The sequence below is a fragment of the Saccostrea cucullata genome, unplaced genomic scaffold, assembly GCF_032062105.1.
Source record: "Saccostrea cucullata isolate Sc308-1 unplaced genomic scaffold, CSIRO_AGI_Scuc_v1 ctg446, whole genome shotgun sequence".
NCBI lineage: Eukaryota > Metazoa > Mollusca > Bivalvia > Ostreida > Ostreidae > Saccostrea > Saccostrea cuccullata.
The window spans coordinates 22,008-44,848 of record NW_026932574.1 but is presented as its reverse complement, the minus strand read 5'-3'; the positions used below and the strand labels follow the sequence as shown (position 1 = coordinate 44,848).

Sequence of the window (22,841 nt, the reverse complement as noted above, 5' to 3'; positions counted from 1 at the left end):
TCTAATCATGACCCCCAGGGATAGGGCGGGGCCAAAATGGCCGACCAAAGTTTTTAAAGATATATATAGGAAAATTCTTTAAAAATCATTTTCTAAAAAATAGCAAATCCATGATTGGTCATGGGACTACTTTTGGATTTAAACTTGACAATAAAAAGCCATTTTCTACTTTTTCCTACCCTTAGTGCTCAGGTGAGCGATGTGGCCCATGGGCCTCTTGTTTCATTAAAGTTAATGATAAGATATAGGGAAAATAATTAAATGAAAAAAAAAATTCGGGAAATGCAAATAAAAACATCTACTGTACTATGCTTTTTCTAAATAAAAATGGGTCAACAAATATATTTTAGGATAACAAAATTGATGAGTATCCAAGCATTAATTAAAGAAAATGACATGATTTTATTACTATAAGGTGTTTGAAATTCAGGAATCTCTAGAATTTCTCTAGGTTCTATTGATGGATGCATGAAATTACTTTGCTCACAACATTTATATATTTGTATGTTCAGAATTGATTCAAAATATAGCATTTGATATGTAAATATATTTTAGAAACATGTGCACTGTTGTGACCCAATGTAGCAATAAATCCTTGTATTTAGGGTAACCTTTTCCTCACACTCAGGCCGCAGTTGGCATTAAATGGCTAACTCCCTGTACACTTATGAAAACACAACCTAAATGTGTCAATACACACTATACAATGTCCAAATAAGTTCATATTAGCGATTAAGGGGATTATAAGATTAATATTTTAGTGGGTTAATTTTAAAGCACACGATTTCTTTATAAATTTGAGGTTATTGGAACCAATGTGTTAAAACGGATTACTTTCTTCTGTACATTTACACGGAATATGGGCCAGTAAAAAATATGGAATGTTTTTTTCTTGATAGATAGTTTACAAATTTATAAAAAAAAACAATGGACAGATTCTTTATTTCTGCGGTTTTGGTGGCCTTTTTCCTTTCGCTAACAGGTACGTGATTATAAAAGAATATGACTTTTGAGAAAATAAATGTTTATCTATAAAGTAGCTAAGTTCACGTTTTTTTCATATAGAAAATATACCAGTTTTTAAAATAATAAAATGTCCATAATTGAATAAAATTGATTACCATCCAAGATATCGATCCAAGTGGGTAAATTATGGAGGGCCAGATTTGGACGTTTCAACGATTCATTGTTTGCGCATTGAATTCAATAAAAAGATAAACAGAATTTTTTTTTTATTAATTTTCATTTTCAGATTTCAGCCATGCAGACTATTGTCTTACTTACTACTCAAACAACATCAACACCTACTACATGTATTGTGCTAATGGCTGCTGTGGCTACGCACACGACAGGGAATGCTGCAAAAAGACCAAGTATATGAAAGAATTAAGACTTCAACTTCTACCTTCTCTCTCTCTCTAGATCTTTCTTCAAATTTTTCTCCCAAAGCTGAACTTTGGAAATAGAACTGGATATTGTTTATTTTAATATAAACCAAGGAAGAATTTTTTAAATGGACGTAATAACGAAAAAAAGCAAAATACAGTAGAACTTCAATATCTCCAACTTCGATATCTCGAATGAATTGGATATGTCGAAATGAGTTAAAGTCACCTCAAAATTTTCGATATCAATTTTGAATAATAACATCAATTGTAGAATTTCTCATTTTTGTCCGTCGGCCCCATTAAGTTCAAGAGGTTTGGTAAACATTGCCTCATTTTTTTTTTAGAATTTCAAAAGATGCATTTTATATCGTGTTAAAACTTTGCCTCTCTCATTTCAGCGCGGGGGCAATCGCCGGCGGAGTAATCGGGGCTCTCACCGCTATCGCTGTCATCGTAGGAATCATCGTATACTGTCACATTTCCAAAAAGAAGAAGAAGAAAGAAGAAGAGGAGATTGATGAAGGCTTTGATTTTAATATGAGTAGGTATAGACTGTGTCTTAAAACGGGTCCCAAAACCTACACGCCCTGTATAATACACATTATGAATGTTAACGTACCAATTCTGTATACTGACACCTCTTCTATACTTATTAATTGCTTATACCCAACCTTGGTCTTTTTCACTTTTAAGCTTAATCATATTCAGTTAAGCATCTTCGCTAGCCAAGGGTGATGATCTGCTTCGCTAGCCATGCAGGTGACGATGCGCTCCTCTCCTCTGGCTAGCGAAGATGAGATACAATGTACTATCAGAATGCAAACCAAATTTTGATGTGATAACGATCTAGTTTTAAGATTTCAGCGTCCTAAAACATGTACATATTCGATGCATGTTCAAAACAGTCCGAGAAAATATCAGGCATAGTGATTGATATTGCTTGTAACTTTGTACTAGTCTATTGTTTAGGTATTTTCGGGGGTGGGCTTAGTGGGCAAAGTGCAAATAACATAGAGGGTGAGGCTTTGAAGAGGTGATGTTGATAGATGGGGAAATTTACTTGATATTTTCTTATATTCACTCAAAGCTTTAAAAGTTTCTCAAGGTGTTAAACCAATTGTAAAACTGTTTTGAAAGCATAAAACGTCTGAACTCAAAGTGCATTTTTTTTTTTATTTAAAAAGTCAATTATTTAGAAAGTTGATTATTAAAGGTTATTTTTCTTGTGGAAGATGTAGAAAGTGATAAAAATAAAAAAAATTGTAAGAAAATTAAAAAATGTCTGTATATTTGAATATAGAAGGCTGATTTCAACTATGTGTGCTTCTTTCTTTCCACTTTCCTTCACATTTTATTTCAACTTTCCCTCAACCTATTCTACACTACCATAAAAACTGCTCCTCATTTATGTATAACACTAGTAGTTCAATAAGAATAACTAATTACTTTCGATATATAACTATAATTTCTTCTATCAGTTTCGAAACTTATTTATTCATAATTCATCAAATCGAACTACTATACTATACATAAATGAACTTTGATCCGCTCCTCTAATATACAATCATCCACCGGCGGATCAAAGTTTCTCCAGGTGTTGGGACTTTTTTGTTTTAAGATCCAAACCATCCTTACATGGGATATGGATTACCCCCTGCAGGTGAGCCAGAGCCAGAGTACCTGAACCATGGATTTCCCGGGGCCCCACTGGGACCACCGCCCGCCTACGACCACCCACCACCCGCGCCTATCGGAGCCAGGGGAGGGCCGGGCGATCTACCACCGCCGATGCCCAACACAGAACACATGTGAAGACAACATACAGTGATATAAACATTATACTGATATCGACATTATCGGTTGTGATGAGAGTTCAAATTTAATTCATGTTTTATATTTAAAGTAATAAAACAATACTTATTTCCACATGTACAATCAAATTCATTTTTCATGTAATTATATATAATAAATAAAAATCATATTTTTTCCATAATGGCGTTTGATTGTTCTTATACTCTGTAATTACGCGACCATACCTGATTTTTTAGATATTGAATAAGGTACTCAAAATGTTGGAAACAAAGATCAACTTAGAACGATAAATAAACCCAAACTCATAGCATGAATTACATGTACATGCATAAGCTCGAATGGAATGAAATATATGGAGATAACGAACAGTTTTCAAGCTCAAAATTCTATAAAAAAATCAAAATAGGAGCAGAGCAAACACGGACCTCCAAAACATCAGAGGTGGGATCAGGTGTCATTGAGGAGTGAGCATGTCCTGTCGACCGATCACACCCGCTGTGTCCTCCTTGTCATGATCGGGAAATAACGGAAAAATCCGTCGTCAATTCAGTTTGTAAATAATGGCCTAACAAAAATTATGAAAAAATATAGGACAGACTCTTTGAAACTGAAAGGTCAATGCAATGTCAGTTCTCTCTTTTTCTTTAAAAAAGTTTTAAACTTATCTCCAATATGTTTCGGTATATGAAGTTTGAAAAAATATTTTTATTTCTCTAAGTCAGTTTCAACTAGAAAAGGGAGAGAAAAAATTCTGACTTGGGATGCAGTTGATGAGACGTTGAGCTCAAGGATGGTTCGGTTGAATATATTTCTAACAGTAAACTAACTTGGATAAATTTTCATTGATCATTCCCCAGGAAGCACAACATAGCAATGTTATACAAGGTTTATTATGAATAAAAGAAAATTTACACGGATCTATTGGGGGTCGGACTTTATTTGAATTTGCAGAGTTATTATAAAATATATATGCTAAACAAACTAAAAGTGACATTGGGTCTCCCCTAGAAAACGAGGAACCCCCTCGAAGAGGCAGACTTTAATAATTTTTTTTCAAAATTATTTTATTTTTCTTATTTTTTCTTCATCAAAGCTTTACATTATGAAAAATCATAGAAGTCAACGACCACCCCGGCCTCCCCACCACCACGAAATAGTTTTGAAAGTTGGAAAAGGAGTTTACGTGTTTGTTTTTTTGGACTGGGGTTGAACCCCCCTCCCTCCCTTGGAAAAAATCCTGGATCCAAGAAAAGTTCTTTAAACGATTGATAAATAGTAATATATTTTTAAGAAGCATTTTAATCAATAACTTAACGTGTTTCAAAAATGATTCGTAATCAAAACATGATTTTAGAAAGATGTAAAAGAACCTTGTTGAAATATTTAACCAAGGTCTTCAATTTTTGAAACTGGGACAAAATAGAAGTAGAGGTTCTCTTTTTGGAATTCAACATTTCATAACTCATTTTGAAAAGTTCTTGGAAGTGATTTTTCAATTTTTTTAACATTAATTTTTCACATTATTTACATTGAGTTACTCCCCTTTGAAGAGTTCGCGTGACTTTCACAAGTCACATGATCATTACTATCAAAGATGGCGAGCACAGGAAAAATGGACATGAAATCGTTGAACGGGCCGCTGAGCGATATTGCGGCCAGAAATACCCACAAAATGGCAATAACAAGGGACTATATTTCACAACCAAGAATAAGTAAGTGGACTTTTTGTCAAGTTGAGATAGACGAAACCAAAATCACTTTCTTTGCTCTCGGTTTGTCCCAAACAACACCGGTACGCAATCGACGTGTAGAGAGATACCTCGGTTGTGTCGCCCAGGGTATCGTTATATAAGCTATTTGCCCTTCACAGATAAATTGACTGTGGTTTGGGCTGTGAAGTACATTTTGAATATTTTGTGTTCTTCTTCCTAAAGGCACTGAGATTCCTTCATTTCAAGTGAAAAATTTTCTTTGATGAAATAGTTAGCAAATGCACATTTCAAAATTGCAGACTTAGTATGTGTATGTCAGAAAAACAGAATGTCATGTAGTCGTGTTGATGACTGAAAGAATAAATGTACGCAAGTCCTTTCATTACACAAAAAAGTAAAAAGGGCAGGTTTACGAAAGAAGTTGAAACTGCAGCAGTTAACCCAAACTGCCCCAAAGGGCCAGCAACTTTCAATTTCTGCAAATGAATTACAAAGGCTGCTGGTCGAATTCTTAAACCCATGGGTGGGGTAGGTGCAGAGGTGGTTTCCCCTCTTATTAGTTGAATACGAGGGTTGGGGGTTGCGTTCCGGTTGAATTTTTGAATAAAATTTGCCATGTCATGAACGTAAGGAGAGACATTTTTTAAAGAATGAAATATTCCATATTTATTTTGTAAAGAATTGAATTAAATTACATTTTTAAGGTAATTTATTGATTAAGTATGTGCATTGCTTGCATGTATTCTCTAGGTTTTAAACACTTGGGTGATAAAGATAATTGATTGGGCAAACCAAAACAACTTTCGAAAATGACAAAATTAACAGTTCAATTTGACTTATCTGACAATGACAAAATTTGAACTTGTACTTTAAAGAATTTTACAATTGCTTCAAATTAAAATTAGACTTTTTGAAAATTTATTTTATTTAAATTCAACAATAATTATTGATTTTAGAAAATGTTTCATATTTAAAATTAGTAGCCCTGTTGGAAAAGCTGAAAGACTTATTAAATAGCCCTATCTTATTATTCAGTTGCCCGGGCTGGTGGGCAACCATTAATGTTGATCCCTGCACAGTAGTTCTCAGTGTAAAAAGTCTGAAATATTTTAAGCATACATCTGAACATTATTTCATGGTCAAGAGCAAAATCTTGCAGATAAGGTAAAAAGTTCAACATATATTCCATCAGATTGGTACCATGCAGTACTGACTACTCTCACGAAGTGCTGTCCAGACCAGGAATTGAACCATCAACTTTTTATAACCCCCTGCTTTAAAAGTGGGAGGGTATACTGTAATCGGTATGTCCGTCCGTCTGTCTGTTACTCTTTGGGTTACCCATCTCTTATCCACAACTCCTCTCATACCACTGAATGAAATTTAATACTTTCACAGAATCTTTGTTACATATTGCCATTGTGCACCTCCTATTTTACTTTTTGATCCGACACATATTTTGGGTTTCCCGGCCACAACAAAACATGGACTTTGCCATTATAACCATAAAACATAAAGTGAGCTCATTGCTCACAGTACCTCTAGTTTTAAAATTAATTTGTTGATGCATTGATAGCTAGTATTAAAGCAATAGCACACCCTCCCTGTGGCTGAAAGGAGCACCAGTTCAAGTTATGCTGCCTATGGATAATGCCCCTAGTAAGCATTTTTAGGTCACCTGAGTAAACTCAGGTGACCTATTGCTATCCGTTTTCGTCCGTCGTCGTCCGTCGTTCGTCGTCCGTCGTCCGTCGTTTGTCGTCCGTCGTGTGTTAACATTTGAACATTTTCATGCTTCTTTGATGAACCACTGAACCAATTTCAACCAAATTTGGCACAAAGCATCTTGGGTGAAGGGAAACATAAACTGTGAATTTCATGATCCCTGCCCCTTAGGGCCTGATGGGTGGGGCCAAAACCACTAAAATTAATGCAATCTTTAAAAATCTTCTTCTTTACTCCTGGACATTTAAGCAGTCAAACTGTTTGTTTTGTAATCAGCATTGATCCTTTACCAAAATTGTGAAATTCATGGCCCTGGGGTCAGGGGTTTAGTGCTAGGGCTGGGCTAAATAAGTATATAGTGAAAATGCATTATTTCTTTGGAAATCTTCTTCTCTATAAGGGTATTAAATAAACCATACTGTACATAGTGTGATGAGCAAGAGTGCCTCTACCAAAATTGTGAATTTTATGGCCCCGGGGTCTTCTGGTGTTATAAGGCTGCAATGTGATTATATATAGTGAAAATACATGATTTCTTTGAAAATCTGCTTCTCTGCCCCTGGGTATTAAATATACTAACTAAGTGCAAGTTATGATGAGCATGAGTGCCTTTACCAAAATTGTTAATTTTATGGCCCCAGGGTTTAATGGTTCTAGTGTTAGGGACAGAGACTATTGATTATATATAGTGAAAATACATGATTTCTTTGAAAATCTTCTTCTTGCCCCTGGGTATTAAATATACACAAGTGCATAGTTATGATGAGCATGAGTGCCTCTACCAAAATTGTGAATTTTATGGCCCCAGGGTCAAGGGTTCAGGTGTTGGGGGGGGGGGCTCTATTGATTATATAGTGAAAATACATGAATTCTTTGAAAATCTTCTACTCTGCTCCTAGGTATTAAATAAACCAACTAAGTGCATAGTTATGATGAGCAAGAGTGCCTCAACCAAAATTGTGAATTTTATGGCTCAAGGGTTCTGGTGTTAGGGCGGGGCTGTTTAGATTATATATAGTAAAAATACATGAATTCTTTGAAAATCTTCTTCTCTGCTCCTAGGTATTAAAAAAAACTAAGTGCATAGTTATGATGACAAAGTGCTTTTACCAAAATTGTGAATTTTATGGTCCCTGGGTCAGGGTTTCTGGTGTTAGGGCAGGGCTCTATTGATTATATATTGAAAATACATGAATTCTTTAAAATCTTTTTCTGCTCCTAGGAATTAAATAAACTAAGTACATAGTTATATATTTTTTAAAATTATAAATTTTATGGCCCCAGGGTCAGGGGTTCTGGTGCTAGGGCGGGGCTCAATTGATTATATATTAATGAAAATACATTAAATCTTTGAAATTTTTTTTCTTTAGTCTCTGAATAAAGCAGATGAACTACCTTTATAGTTATTTTAGCAAGGGCCCTAATCTTGCAGAATTGTGAATTTCAAAGCTCCAGGGTCAGGGGTGGGGTGGGGGCTCTACTTATATACTGAAAATGAATTTATTGTTTGAAGTCTGCTCTTTTGTGTTTATAAAACATTTATTTATTTTTTGATATTAAGGGTGCCTTTTTGAAATTTGTGCAAATTGTGTGGACCTAGGGTCAGGGGTTTATGTCACAGTGTTAGGGGCACTACTGGTTAGTTGGAATGCATTTTTGTTCCCCTACCCTGCATATGGGTATTCAGTAACCAAGCTAAGCAACTGCTAAGTGTATTGTTATGATGATCAATGGTGCCTCTTTCAAAATTGTGAATGTCATATAGCATCTGGCTTAAAACATGAATCAAATTCAATAACTGGAAAATTGTTGCATAATGCTCAGGTGACCTATAAGGCCCGTGGGCCTCTTGTCTGTATAAGCATATTTTACTGTTTCAATCATGCCCTTCAAAAAAAAAAAAGTTTTTTTTTTTTCATCTTATCCGAGGGGGGGGGGGGGGGTTAAGTGAGTCCACTTCCTCTCTTATATATGTTTGATGACCTTGACCAATAGGTACAATATTGATGTCCGTTGTTGATGTAGAGAAAAAAATCCTTACTAGTATCAGGGTTCATAGATTTTCTCTGTGTGTATTCAGAATGCATATTAGTGAGTTATTGGTTAACCGCAGGTCTTGAGAAAATGGAGGTTGTACATGCTTATGGATTTTCACCTATGTGTACTTTTAAGAGAGTAAATATTTGTTTTTAACAAGATTATCCTTACATGAATAGCAAATCTGTCTTGATAGAAAAAAATCCCTTTACATTAACATGTTTTTTTTTCTCAATATAAGCTTACTAGAAAATATTGAATATGTGTAGGAAACTTTGTACTGAATGAAATTAATCCATTTCTTTGGAATATAAGGCAACAATGTGTAGATGAAAGAGAACATAAACTGGATCCATTCTGTATTGCATCATTCAGACAGACTAGTAGTTGCTCAATAGAAAGTTAGATCACTGTCTCATCTTCCCACAAGTTTTTAATGTTAAATACATCTTCAGAAGTTTAATGCTTTAGCTACTGACAGAGACTAATAATATTGATCTGCTCCCTTCTATTACGCTTACTGCTTCCCATTGTCTACCTAAATCCACACGTCCATTGATCTTCTATAGATTTCAGGGGACCAGGATGGCTCTCGATCATTCCGCTTTATTTCTTCATTCAGTCCTTAAAGTCCAATTCTTATTGATTTCTCCATAGGCATCTGGAGAGCTGTTTTTGGCCATGGGATGTAAATCAAAAGTCCTCCTCTGATAATTCAATTAATAGAAGTTTTTCGTTGGTTATGGACCAATTTGTATTCTTCAGTAAACTGTTAGATACTCAGAATATTAACACCTCCCCCCCCCCAATAAAAAGGAGCAACAACAACAAACAAAGAAAAAAAAAGCAATTTTCAGTGTATTGAATATTGAAGTAAGTCATGATACATTGTCACAACATGTAATGATTTTAAATTATATTTTTCTTCCTGTACACATGTAAATGTATCATTTTATATATTTTTCAGCATATAAAACAGTATCAGGTGTCAATGGGCCTCTTGTCATCCTGGATGATGTTAAGGTATTTTTAACAAGTTACCCTTATAGTCAAATAAATCTTATCCATAATATTATCTTAATTTTAGCATTTTTAGGTCAAATATGTACAATAGTAAAAATGTCAAGTTTGCTTGCTTCTGACACCATTGATTAAATTAAATACAGTTTACTGTTATAATGTATGCTTGTTAATGAAATTTATATTTTTGTTTTCAGTTTCCTAAATATGCCGAGATTGTCCACCTAACCCTAGCTGATGGCAGCAGTAGGAGTGGACAGGTGTTAGAAGTCAGTGGCTCTAAGGCCGTTGTACAGGTATTGATAGTGAAAAAAGTTGGGAGGAAATTGACTCATATAAAGTGTGTACAAATTATACACATCACCATAATAAGCCCACAAAATCAGAGCCTGTAGTGTCAGTGTATATATTTATGTAATATTGTACATGGCCTTGAGTTGTACCTAATATTACTACCTCCATACATTTACCAGTATGCTTCTACTAAGCACATGGAATTTGCTACAGAGTAATGAAATACAGGGTTTTATTACAATATAAATATGTGATGCTATGTGTTCCTAGAAATTAACTGTGAACAGCTGCTCAAAAGCAATTTCAAGGCAGTTACTGGTATACATCAACTTGTAATTTGGGGCAATTTTAACTCATCTGTCTTGAAGTTGAATTAGGCCTATACTATATGATGCAGTAACACTACCAGTGTCTTAGGCGTATAGTCATCATTAGGTTTGATGGAATGCTCTACCATGTAGATGTAATGTTGAGAAGAAATATCTCCAACTGATGCAATACTGTAGATCACTAAATTTTCGTGACACCTTTTTTTCACGAGATAGTCATTGACTCTTCATTAGCTAGACATAATTTTCACGAATTGTTGTTTTCCCTCTATATAATCGTAAGGAATACTTTTAAACGCGAGATTGAAATTTTCGCGACCTCATTGTCTCACGTAATTACGCGAAAATAAAGTTCTCGCGAATAAAACGTGATTTACAGTATGTAATTTTTTTTCTACTTGGTGCTAAGACATACATATCACATGTATTGTTATTTATAATTGATATGACCCCATACTCCAATAAGGATGACTTTTTTCCCCTTGAAAATTTGACCATTTGACCTAATTTTGTATGGTCTATCGTCTGATAAGATGTGATAAAACTAAATAGAGGCATGCATCTTATAATCACTAGGTTATTCAACCATTGCCATTTGTGTACTTAGAGAAAAAAATAAAATGATCAATATATAACAATAATACACTGTATTCTTTCAAATGTTATCACATCTTTCAAAACAGAAAGTATGAATATCTCCTTAAATAAAAGATAGTCAAGTGGTACCACTATATTTAAGGGTATTCGACTCCTTGGGAGGGGTATTGACTAGGTGACTTTTTGCTGACACCATGTTCTGATATACTGCTCCACTTTTGGTAGTTCAGAAGATGATTTTATCAGGCCTAGATTTTAGATTTACTCAGAAATATGCTGTGTACATAGAAACTCTGGATTCTAGTGGAGTTAATGTCACTTGTTTACCTATACCTTCAGACAGTGATTAAGAACAGGTGAATTTGGTCAGAGGGCACACTGTTAACCAAAAAATGATTTGGGCCAATACCTTAACCTAAATCTATAGTTCTTGATTTCTTGATTTATGCAGCAGGTAGTTGCAATTGATTAGAATTTCTTTCTTCTAGTGTTTAAAAAAACTACGCAATAAAGATAAAATTGCATCCACATTTATTAAAGTCAGTTTGATAATTAGGTAATGCAGGTACAAGCAAAAATAAGATTCCATGGAGTTAGAATTTTACCTGCTTCGTGATTTGCAAATAGGTCAATGAATATGATCACTTGTTTTATTGCATTAATTTGTAAGTGTAATGAAACACTTGTTGGCCTGGAAATGGCCAATTACTTTAGAGTGTATCACAAGGCAGATTTGTTTGATTTACAAATTAGGAGAATATAAAACAATAATGAAAAGACAGTGGAGCGATCAATTTTTGTTCATGCAATATTATGCTTCCCTAGGGCAATGTAGAAATTTTTCCTTACTTTAAACCTGGGGGTGTTTAATACATGTGTAGATAACTACAGACTTTTTATTGCTGCATCAACAGTCAAATGTAGGATTTATATGGCTTTGAACTGGTTTGTTTTAAAGTCATACAGAGGCAATGATTTTCAGGTTGGCAAATAGATGGCAATGTGTTTTATAAAGAATGATTGTCTAAATTATTGGTTTTTTCAAAGGAATGAAGATTTTGATGTCAATTAAAATGAAAAATGTCCCATAGGCTCAGAAAATCAATAGTTGAGGTTTTATTTGTCAGTGGATTTTAGTGAATTTCAAAAATATTATCACTAAGAACATCTATTTTTCTTTTAATTGTCAGAAATATTTGATTATTATGAGACATAGCAAATAATCTTTAAATATGAACACCTGCATTGGGATATAGAAAAAACCCCAACAAAAATAAAGTATATATATTTTTTTTTTTATAAAAATACCGGTATTACATTAAACTATAGGTATATGCATATACTATGAACAGTAACTCACAGAATGTAAAGTTAAAGATACTTTGTGTGTACAATATTCTGTGAAAGTTCCATTGAATTTCATCCAAAAATTTAGAGAAGTAGGACTGGGAGGAGTTGCATTAACAAAATGGGTACCCCTGTATCAAGTACCAAGTAGTAGCAAATCCCATGTTCTGCTATGGGAAACTCCAAATATCTGTCCAATCAAAACATAAAATACGAGGTGCACAAAAGCAATATGTAGCAAAGATTAGATGTAAAAGTCATTAAATTGCATTCAGTGATATGTAAGAGGAATAGAAGATAACTGATGGTACAACCCCAAAAATGGCCAAATCCAAGCTGTGGGAAATCTGAAGTATCCATCGGACCAAAATAAAAGATACATATTTGCAAGGAGCTCAGGAGTCAGGAATTGGTGCCACATACAGTATAACTTAAATTTTTTTTTGCTTCATTGTAGGTGTTTGAAGGTACCTCAGGAATTGATGCCAAACACACACTCTGTGAGTTTACAGGAGACATTTTGAGAATGCCTGTGTCAGAAGACATGTTGGGTAAGCCTGGCAAAATTTTTGGTTATTTTTTTAAATACAGAAAAGAAAAAAAAATCTTTCTTAAGAAAATAAGAAAATTCTGATACCATTATAAGTACTGTATGTATGTCACCAGTTTCATGTTTCCATTGACTATTTGTATTTTATGCCTTTTTTAATACATTTATGGGAAATATTTAAAAAAAAGATAGATCTAATTTTAATAAATGCAAAAAATTATATTGTAAAATACATAAAATTTTATTTCAATGCACATTTTTAATTAATTTTGTTGAATTTTCAGGTAGAGTGTTCAATGGATCAGGGAAGCCTATAGATAGAGGACCTCCTGTGTTAGCAGAGGACTACTTAGATATCCAAGGTCAGAGTTACCAAAGAAAGCACAGACCTATTAGCTTCTGATGAAGTTGTAAAATTAGGATGCTATTGTTTTGTCAAGCTCTGTATTAGAGGAATTTTGCTGAATGTTGATATGAGTTATTCTTGTCAGTATTTGAGACCCTCAACCTCACAGAGCAATGTCAGCTGCCTAATCAATTAATGTTAAAAGAGACTTGACAGTCAAGTGTTCTTTTTTTTCCTTACACAGGTCAGCCTATTAACCCTTGTGTCCTTTTTTCCTTACACAGGTCAGCCTATTAACCCCTGGTCTAGGATTTACCCTGAGGAAATGATTCAGACAGGCATCTCAGCCATAGACACTATGAACAGTATTGCCAGAGGACAGAAAATCCCCATCTTCTCTGCAGCTGGTCTGCCACACAATGAAGTAAATATCTTTTTGAGTTACTGAATCACAAGGGTGGATCCTACTTTTTGGGAAAGGGGGGGGGGGGGTAATTAGGCATATATTAGGATTTTTTCTTTCAAGGGAGACCAAAATAAAAATAGTGCTGGAATGTTTAATGTAAAATTACGTCCAATAATAGAGACACATTTGTGCAGAAGTGACAAAACAAAAATAAAAAAAAATTGGATAACAATACTTATTTTGTTTGTTATAACTTCTATCTACAGATTGCTGCCCAAATCTGTCGACAGGGAGGTCTGGTTAAACTCCCAGGGAAGAGTGTACTGGATGACCATGAGGATAACTTTGCTATTGTCTTTGCTGCTATGGGTGTAAGTACTCTGATAATTACCATTCAGTTAAATGCAATAAAACAACCAATATATTATATCATATGACATGTATATGAAACGGAAGATATTTGAAAGAATGGAGTCTAGATCAAGGGAGATAACTTAAGAATGACTTTAAGAAAGAGAATTTTTCAATAAATAATAATCATTTGCTTTTATGCTGACTTACTATTTCATGTTCATATTTTAGGTAAACATGGAAGCTGCTAGGTTCTTTAAACAAGACTTTGAAGAGAACGGTTCTATGGAAAATGTATGCTTGTTCTTAAACTTGGCTAACGATCCAACGTAAGTTTCATGCTTTTCAAGAAAGCATTTGCTAAATTGTTGAAAAAGAAACATAAAATTTAAAAAAATATATATATATTTTAGAAAATAATCTCAATTTTTTTGTCCTTCTAGAATTGAACGTATCATCACCCCTAGGATAGCTTTAACCACAGCAGAGTTTTTGGCTTATCAATGTGAGAAGCACGTACTGGTCATCTTAACAGACATGAGCTCATACGCAGACGCTTTAAGAGAAGTATGTATTTCAATTAATTATTTTAGATTTATAGAAAAAAATAATTTGAAATAAACTAATGAAAAAAAATTCTACTCAATTAAAATAAAGTAAGGGCTATTCCAGAAAAAATGTAGGGAGGGGGGGGGGGGTTGGGTGGTTGGAAGGTACTTTTATTTTTACCCCACCACCCATACATTTTTAATTGCTTTCTCCCCCATGGCCCATCAAAATAAAAATGATTTTAATACAATCACCCATCTAAATTCAAAATATTTTTTTTTATAATTGTGTTCTTATCTATATATAAAAAAAAAAAATTATGTACCAGTACTTTTTTCTAGCATTTGCACTACATGCAATTTGAATTTAGTGTTCGCTTTTGGGATCTATCCAAACCAGGGCCTTGTTAAAAAAGAGAAAACTTAATAAATATGATGAAAATCTAAATATTTTGCACAAAACTTTCTTTTTATCATTACTTTGAAAGTGATTTAATCTTTTTGAAAAGAATTTAGAAAGACATTTTTATGCAAATAAATTTTAACCGAAGCAAAAGATTTGTAAGACTTTCCAATCAACTAAAATTTTTTAGTTCAAGTCCAAAGTTCTTTTTATACCCCACGCAACTAGTTGCGGGAGGTATAATGTTTTTGACCCATCCGTCAGTCAGTCCGTCAGTCAGTCCTCTTTTTTTGTCAGCGCAACTCCTCATAAACCGCTGGACAGAATTTCGTCAAACTTTGCAGGTATTTAGGACACAATGTGTAGATGTGCATATTACCAGGAAATTCCGATTCCTTTATTTATTCCGGGAATTTCCGCACTTTTTAACTTAGGCATTTGGCCATACCTTGAATATAGAGATGAACAGTTTGTCAGCGCAACTCCTCATACACCGCTGCACAGAATTTCGTCAAACTTTGCAGGTATTTAGGACACAATGTGTAGATGTGCATATTACCAGGAAATTCCGATTCCTTTATTTTTCCCGGATTTTCCTCACTTTTTAACTTACGCATTTGACCATGCCTTGAATATAGAGATGAACAGTTTGTCAGCGCAACTCCTCATAAACCGCTGCACAGAATTTCGTCAAACTTTGCAGGTATTTAGGACACAATGTGTAGATGTGCATATTACCAGGAAATTCCGATTCCATTATTTTTTCCGGGAATTTCCGCACTTTTTAACTTAGGCATTTGGCCATACCTTGAATATAGAGATGAACAGTTTGTCAGCGCAACTCCTCATAAACCGCTGCACAGAATTTCGTCAAACTTTGCAGGTATTTAGGACACAATGTGTAGATGTGCATATTACCAGGAAATTTCGATTCCATTATTTTTTCCGGGAATTTCCGCACTTTTTAACTTAGGCATTTGGCCATACCTTGAATATAGAGATGAACAGTTTGTCAGCGCAACTCCTCATAAACCCCTGCACAGAATTTCGTCAAACTTTGCAGGTATTTAGGACACAAGGTGTAGATGTGCATATTACCAGGAAATTCCGATTCCATTATTTTTTCCGGGAATTTCCGCACTTTTTAACTTAGGCATTTGGCCATACCTTGAATATAGAGATGAACAGTTTGTCAGCGCAACTCCTCATAAACTGCTGCACAGAATTTTGTCAAACTTTGCAGGTATTTAGGACACAATGTGTAGATGTGCATATTACCAGGAAATTCCGATTCCTTTATTTTTTCCGGGAATTTCCGCACTTTTTAACTTAGGCATTTGGCCATACCTTGAATATAGAGATGAACAGTTTGTCAGCGCAACTCCTCATAAACCGCTGCACAGAATTTCATCAAACTTTGTAGATATTTAGGACACAATATTTAGATGTGCATATTACCAGGAAATTCCGATTCCTTTATTTTTCCGGGAATTTCCACACTTTCCAACTTAGACTTTTTGGCCATATTTAGAATATAGAGATGAACAGTTTGTTAGCACCACTCCTCTTAAACTGTTGTACATAGTTTCTTTTATCCCAAAGAGTTTTGCCTATTATTCAAGAAAATTTCTCCCCCCCCCCCCCACCACTTCAAATTAATGTTTGGATTTGTATAATGCCAAGAAATTTTGATTCCATTATTTATCTAGAAACTTCATTCCACATTTAAATGTCCTCATATGTAAGACATTTTGATGTGAAGATTTTTTTGCAATTATTGCCCTTTTTGATCTATACTATGTATTTAAAGTGCACTGTGCCTTTCATTATGTGTTTCACCGTCAAGTTTTGGGGGAGCGTGGGGTATGTGAGCTAGCTCACTTTTTCTTTCATTTTAAACAGATCACAGGGTTCCTGCTATAGCCTATAGGTTAAAAAATTTACCCCTTTAGGTCTGTCATACATACCACTGAAAGCCCTATAAATAATGATTTGTATTAATCTGTTTTGATGCTTGACTTTGTAATCTGAAATGTTTGAGTAAAACTAATACATGTCAACATGCACTAGTAAAAATTATATTCCTATAATAATTAAAATATTATTGTGAATTATAGCCTATCCTTACGTTATTTATACCAGGGACCTATACACTTAGTATACTTAGTATATAGGTCCCTGTTTATGCTTCACAACAAAAAATTCTTGGTTTTTTTTCTTTTTTTGGAGGGGTTGGGGGGCACTTAAGTTATGTAGGCATTTTCTATTTAGTGGAAATGTGAAAAAAAAATACCAAGTCTAAATCCCACCTAACAACTACAGGCTATTGTTTCTAAAATATGTATTTTTTTAAATTCATTTTAAATGAACTAATTGTAATAATGGGTTAAATGTTACACACACTTTACAACTGTTTAAGACGAGAGTTTTTTTTTTTTTTTTTTCAAAATAAAAAAGTGCAACCTCCCATCTAAAAATATATTGGATGAGGACAACCACCCATGCAGATTTAATTGCTCCAGTCCCCATTACCCATAAAAAAATATATGAAGTGCCATCCAACCCTCCCATACATTTTTTTCTGGAATAGCCCTAATTAAATTGTATGAGAACTTTAAAATGATTAAAAACCAAATTCTATATTATGATTTATCCCATGTTTACCCCTTTATCCCGTTGATATGGCTCATGTGATATCGTTTTCGTATCACACAGTTGTGACGTCACAATGGGTTTTTCGTCAGAGTGATGAAGTAAAATGAAGTGGAGTCCTATATAAAACAGTGTTAAACATTATTTGTGGTGTAAAAAACATGGGATAAAAAGAATCTCACATGATTTGTAGTTAGATATTATTTTTATCCAACTTGTTGTGTGTTTTTATCCCCTTGCTAAGGCTCGGGGATAAAAACTACACAACTCGTTGGATAAAAATCATATCTTACTACAAATCATGTGAGATCCTATAAATATACCGTATAAGTGGAAATTTTAGCGAGACGCAAATTTAGCGATTTGTCCTTAAAAACTGGTAATTTAATTTTAGCGAGATGTTATTTTAGCGAATTTAAAATGCACATTCAAGGAACTATTACTAAAAACGCAATTGATTTTTAACGATATTCAATTTTAGCGATCTCGGCACCCTCGCTAATAATGCCAAAATTAAATCCTCGCTAAAAATTCTACTTATACGGTATTACACTTTTTCTTTAGAGAACCAAACATTGAAAATATGTACATATGTACAATTACAGGGATTGGTGTTAATATTTATAACTTTTTTAGGTGTCAGCAGCTAGAGAGGAAGTGCCAGGTCGCCGTGGTTTCCCTGGTTACATGTACACAGATTTAGCCACAATTTACGAGAGAGCTGGTCGGGTAGAGGGACGTAACGGATCTATCACACAGATTCCTATCTTAACCATGCCTAACGATGGTAAGTATTGTATAGTTTTTACTTACTTTTCTAGAAAAAAAAAATCATTCTTTTTAATTTGAAAAAAAATTCTAGTTCTGCTAGCATTTAAAAAAAAATGCAGGGGATTTGATTCTTTTGGAACCACAGGTATTGAAACTTGTGAAAAGAAAATGAAGCAATTAATTTTTATGAAAAGATGAATTTAGATCATCAAAAGAAATAAAAAAAGTTTCATCGTTTTTCAAAGTTCTTAAGATTTAAATTATTTGAACAAAATATGTCAAAAGAAAGTTAATATGGTACTTGAACTTAACAATGGTGCATTGTCTTTGTTCCCTTCCTGAGTACATAGAAAGAAATGTTGGAAATATTCATAACATATATATCTATATTGAAGAATTCTACAAATCCATACATTGTTGTGAATTTGTTTTATAAATGATCTTGTACCTTTTCAGATATTACCCATCCTATCCCTGATTTAACGGGTTACATCACAGAGGGACAGATTTATGTAGACAGACAGCTTCATAACAGACAGGTAGGGCGACTTCATCACAAGGAGCATGGAGGAATTATAGTTAAATTCATAGACTTTCATTTCTTTTTCAAAAGTTTACTTCAAAAGCTAAGGTCTTGTACATAAATTGTTGGATAGGTATACATGTACTGGTAAGGAATACAAGTTAGCTATTAAGAAAAATTGAAGATTGGCTAATAATTCTCAATGCATTTTTCATCTACATTCTCAACATTTTTAAAAAGAAAAATAGAATATTTTCCATTTGCTTATATTTTAGATATAGGAAATTGTCAAATTTCAGGCTATAAAACCATGTTAACTCAACACTTTTGAACTCTTATTTTGTTTGTATTTATACAATGCTTAAACTTTCATGTTTTTGTTTTTTAAACTAATTAATATGATTTTTTTGACAGATCTACCCACCAATCAATGTGTTACCCTCCCTGTCTCGATTGATGAAGTCTGCCATTGGAGAAGGCATGACAAGGGAAGACCACTCTGATGTGTCTAACCAACTGGTGAGTTATCAAAATGTTTTTGTTCCTCACTATTCAGTTAAACACTCTTATAAATAACTAACATTGTTACATGTTTACATGTATAATGAATTGACACTTACAGCATATCTAGAATCAAAATTTTTATGCTGCTTGAGCTTTATAAAGTTTATTGTGAAATTAAAAGATGTAACAGTTTACGTTTATAACCAGAAAAATCGTCTTCTCTTAATACTTTGTTATAAGTGTGTTTTTCTGTTAAAGGGAGATTACTCCTCAGATCTTAAGCATTTCTCACTGAAGTATCACATATTGCAAATTCATTTCCGGTTTCGAGAAAATATAATCATGAAAATTTCAAGTATTTTAAATTTAGGTATGTTAGTAATGTTTTATAGTAACATTATAGCCATTAAGTACTTGAGATAATAGTTTTTATTAAGGCTTTATCAGAATCATTTGTTACTTACTTTAATATAAGTACATAAAAGTACAAGAGAATTAGATACAAATTGCCCTGGCTTGTGTTTGTTTAAATACATGTATGCTTTGATTTTGTAATGAATTTAATTTTTGGAAATTCATGAAGTACATGAACTACAATGCTTCACGCTGGCATATTTATCACAAGATGTGTTTGTTCATTTAAAGAGTAGTTGCAAATTATGCTATTTAGTTGCCTTTCTCAAAAATAAAACAATTTGCACCTTAGATGTCAAATAGGGTTTTACAATTAAACAATAAGATTAAACATGAAAATAAATTGTTCTCAAATTTGTCAAAAAAAAAAAAGAATTATTTTCAAGTAAAGTGATTAGAATGGTAATATTTTTGATTGAATATCTAAAATTCAGAATTTTTGTTTAGCGTAATTATTTTGGGTTCAAATTATCCTACTTTGTAAAGAATGCTACCAATTATTCCATTTAATAAAGCATACTGAGTAAAAATTGTAACAAAGTCATTCTGCAAAGCTATGTAGTTAAACTTGAAATTTCCACATTTTGATTTTGTAAGGTGTTGCCCGTAATTTAATACAGTTAAATTTGTCTAATCCAGATGCTGAGTATTCCAAAAAGTTGTCTAATACATTGTAAACTTAAGCTCCTTCCAGTATTTTCAATTATTTAAAATGTTGTCTTATTCGGAATGTTGTGTAATTCGGTGAATTTCTTTGGAACCAGTACTGGCCAGATTAGACAAGTTTTACTGTACTATTTTGGTTTTAATTTTAATATTTATCGTAATTTTTCTGTCTGTACCTTTTCAGTATCCTGTTATTTTAAGTTTTATTTGTCATTTTATGATAATATGATTTCTTTGTACCTTTTTAGTATGCCTGTTATGCCATTGGTAAAGATGTCCAAGCTATGAAGGCTGTGGTAGGAGAAGAGGCCTTGACCCCTGATGACCTCTTGTATCTAGAATTCCTGACCAAGTTTGAGAAGAATTTCATTTCCCAAGGTCAGTCCAAGAAATAGATTATATTTTAAAGTTACACAACTGTAATTGAATTCCCACCAAATTTTCTTGGATTCTTATAATATTTATAATGCATGAAGTCAGGAAACCACATATTTATGTCTGCTATTTATTTATTGCAATTTTTTTGTTAATTGAGGAAGGCACAGCCAAGGAAGTTATGCAATCTATTAATGATCTTAAAAGCTCATTTTCTCTTCCTCTATGGTGTATTAATCATAATTAATGAAATAACTATGTGGTGTAATCAAAATTCTGGCCTTGGGGAGCATTTTTCTTCAGATAAAATGAAGAGCTTTGGGTGATTGTAAACATTTATGGCTTTATTTTCTAGGTCACTACGAAAATAGAACAATCTTTGAATCTCTCGACATTGGCTGGCAGTTGCTCCGAATCTTCCCCAAGCAAATGTTAAAGAGAATTCCCCAGTCCACACTAGAGAAGTACTACCCCCGTGACGCCCACAAGAAAAACACCGGGGCGGGCCCCAGCAAAGCTCCCGAACACAGCACCCAGTTATAGGACAGTCACAGTGGTGAACTTAGATCATTCCAGACATATTGATCAAATCATGTATCCAGTGGCAATATCATGACCATGGACTCCTGGTAGAGAACTAGTGCTCATATCCCTATAAAATAAAATGTCAGGGTATCCCCCCTCCTCCTCCCATTATAAATTATATTCATCATCTGGTAATTCTGCTGTTTCCTTTCAAGTGTTAAGCTCTTGAGTCTCATATTTTCTGAGAAATTCCCTTTCCCTATTGCTGCCAAGTGCTACATTTAATATTAACCTATTAAAACCATGATACAGAACTGATGGAATTTTAACATTAACATTTGTGTCAAGGTGTTATTCTATTATCTTTGAGTCTGGTGCAAGTCTAGTCTTTTATGTATGTATTAGAAGATGCCCTTCAAGAGAATTTATACTTGGCTATAGAATTAGCCTAGGTATCACTGGGTTGTAGAGCATACACAATGAGTGGTCTCTATATATCTCATGTTACTATTTTCTTGTGATATTTTAAAATTATTACTGTTATGTGTGAAAGTTTGAAAAAGTAGTTTGCTTTTTGATCAAACTGTATACAATATTCAATTTGTATTTACTTGTAAACCTAAAAAAGTTTTTTTTTGTGATGACAAGGCATTACAGTTAAGATATCTATGTATAAATTTAAATCAATTTAGTGATATATGTCATTTAACAAGATTCTTAATTTAGCACCTAGAGAACTAAAAAGTTTATAAATTTACAGGAAAAATTTAAATGTTAACACAGAAAGTGTTCATTTCTGATTGGCTTTTTAGACCATGTCATCAGATCTGCTGAAATGAGCTATAAATTTTACAATATTTTATATAAAGACAGACCTAGACCAATTCTAAGTTCCCATCACATTTAAGTACTCAGAATAGCTTTGCGATAGAAATTTTTCATGTTAGTCGGATGTAAATATTAAATTAGATTAATGAGCACGCTGATATTGTAGAAGTGACAAAGGAATTAACGAGTGTAAAGTGCTAATTGTCTCGTATCTGTAAATTTTGTGATATAAAATTATCTATAGATACTGTAATATATTTGATTCTTTTGTGAATGAAAACAATGAAATAAAAGTAATACTCAAAATTTATGCTTTTATTTTATTCCACAATGAACATAAAGTTTATATTTTCATCACAAAACAGAGATGTGATCTAGATGCGAACGTTTCTTCCACTTCAAGAATTAAGTATTTATAACTATTAATTAATTAATCAAAGTTTGGTCTGAACTTTAATTTCACAAAGCAGCTCGTGATCCTGATCGGCGTCAATATCATGAATTGGTACGTTGCGATATTTTGTCGAAATTGACCGTACATGCACGACTCTGCTATTCTTGTTTATTTCCCGTAGAACCGGAGCATGCATAGCAAGCCGGATTTTGAGTTCTGTGCCTAAAACATTTGGGTCCTGGGACTTTAAACAGGAAATTCGATCTCGACAAGGCAGCACTGCAAGTCTTTTTTGCAAATCTTTTATTCCAGTATTTTTCGCAG

At 33.5% G+C, this 22,841-nt stretch overlaps 2 protein-coding genes across 3 annotated transcripts; both read left to right on the top strand.

Annotated features, from left to right (window-relative positions):
* Positions 1 to 697: 697 nt before the first annotated feature.
* On the top strand, positions 698 to 3,208 carry LOC134235450 (uncharacterized). Of its 2 annotated transcripts, none has more exons than XM_062717588.1 (4): positions 698 to 982; positions 1,253 to 1,373; positions 1,787 to 1,929; positions 3,049 to 3,208. In XM_062717588.1, the coding sequence occupies exons 1-4, from the start codon at positions 928 to 930 to the stop codon at positions 3,198 to 3,200; spliced, it is 471 nt and encodes a 156-aa protein (XP_062573572.1). In that variant the 5' UTR covers positions 698 to 927; the 3' UTR covers positions 3,201 to 3,208. The 2 variants fall into 2 exon arrangements, with proteins under 2 accessions (XP_062573572.1, XP_062573571.1); XM_062717587.1 differs by having other exon boundaries at positions 3,007 to 3,208.
* Positions 3,209 to 4,779: 1,571 nt separating this feature from the next.
* On the top strand, positions 4,780 to 22,433 carry LOC134235429 (V-type proton ATPase subunit B). The gene is made up of 14 exons (XM_062717557.1): positions 4,780 to 4,912; positions 9,642 to 9,697; positions 9,892 to 9,990; positions 12,719 to 12,812; positions 13,096 to 13,173; positions 13,442 to 13,581; positions 13,830 to 13,934; positions 14,146 to 14,243; positions 14,358 to 14,481; positions 18,154 to 18,304; positions 18,745 to 18,827; positions 19,226 to 19,330; positions 20,644 to 20,773; positions 21,126 to 22,433. Exons 1-14 carry the CDS (start codon positions 4,795 to 4,797, stop codon positions 21,311 to 21,313), a joined length of 1,569 nt encoding a protein of 522 aa, XP_062573541.1. The 5' UTR covers positions 4,780 to 4,794; the 3' UTR covers positions 21,314 to 22,433.
* The last annotated feature ends 408 nt before the right edge of the window (positions 22,434 to 22,841 follow it).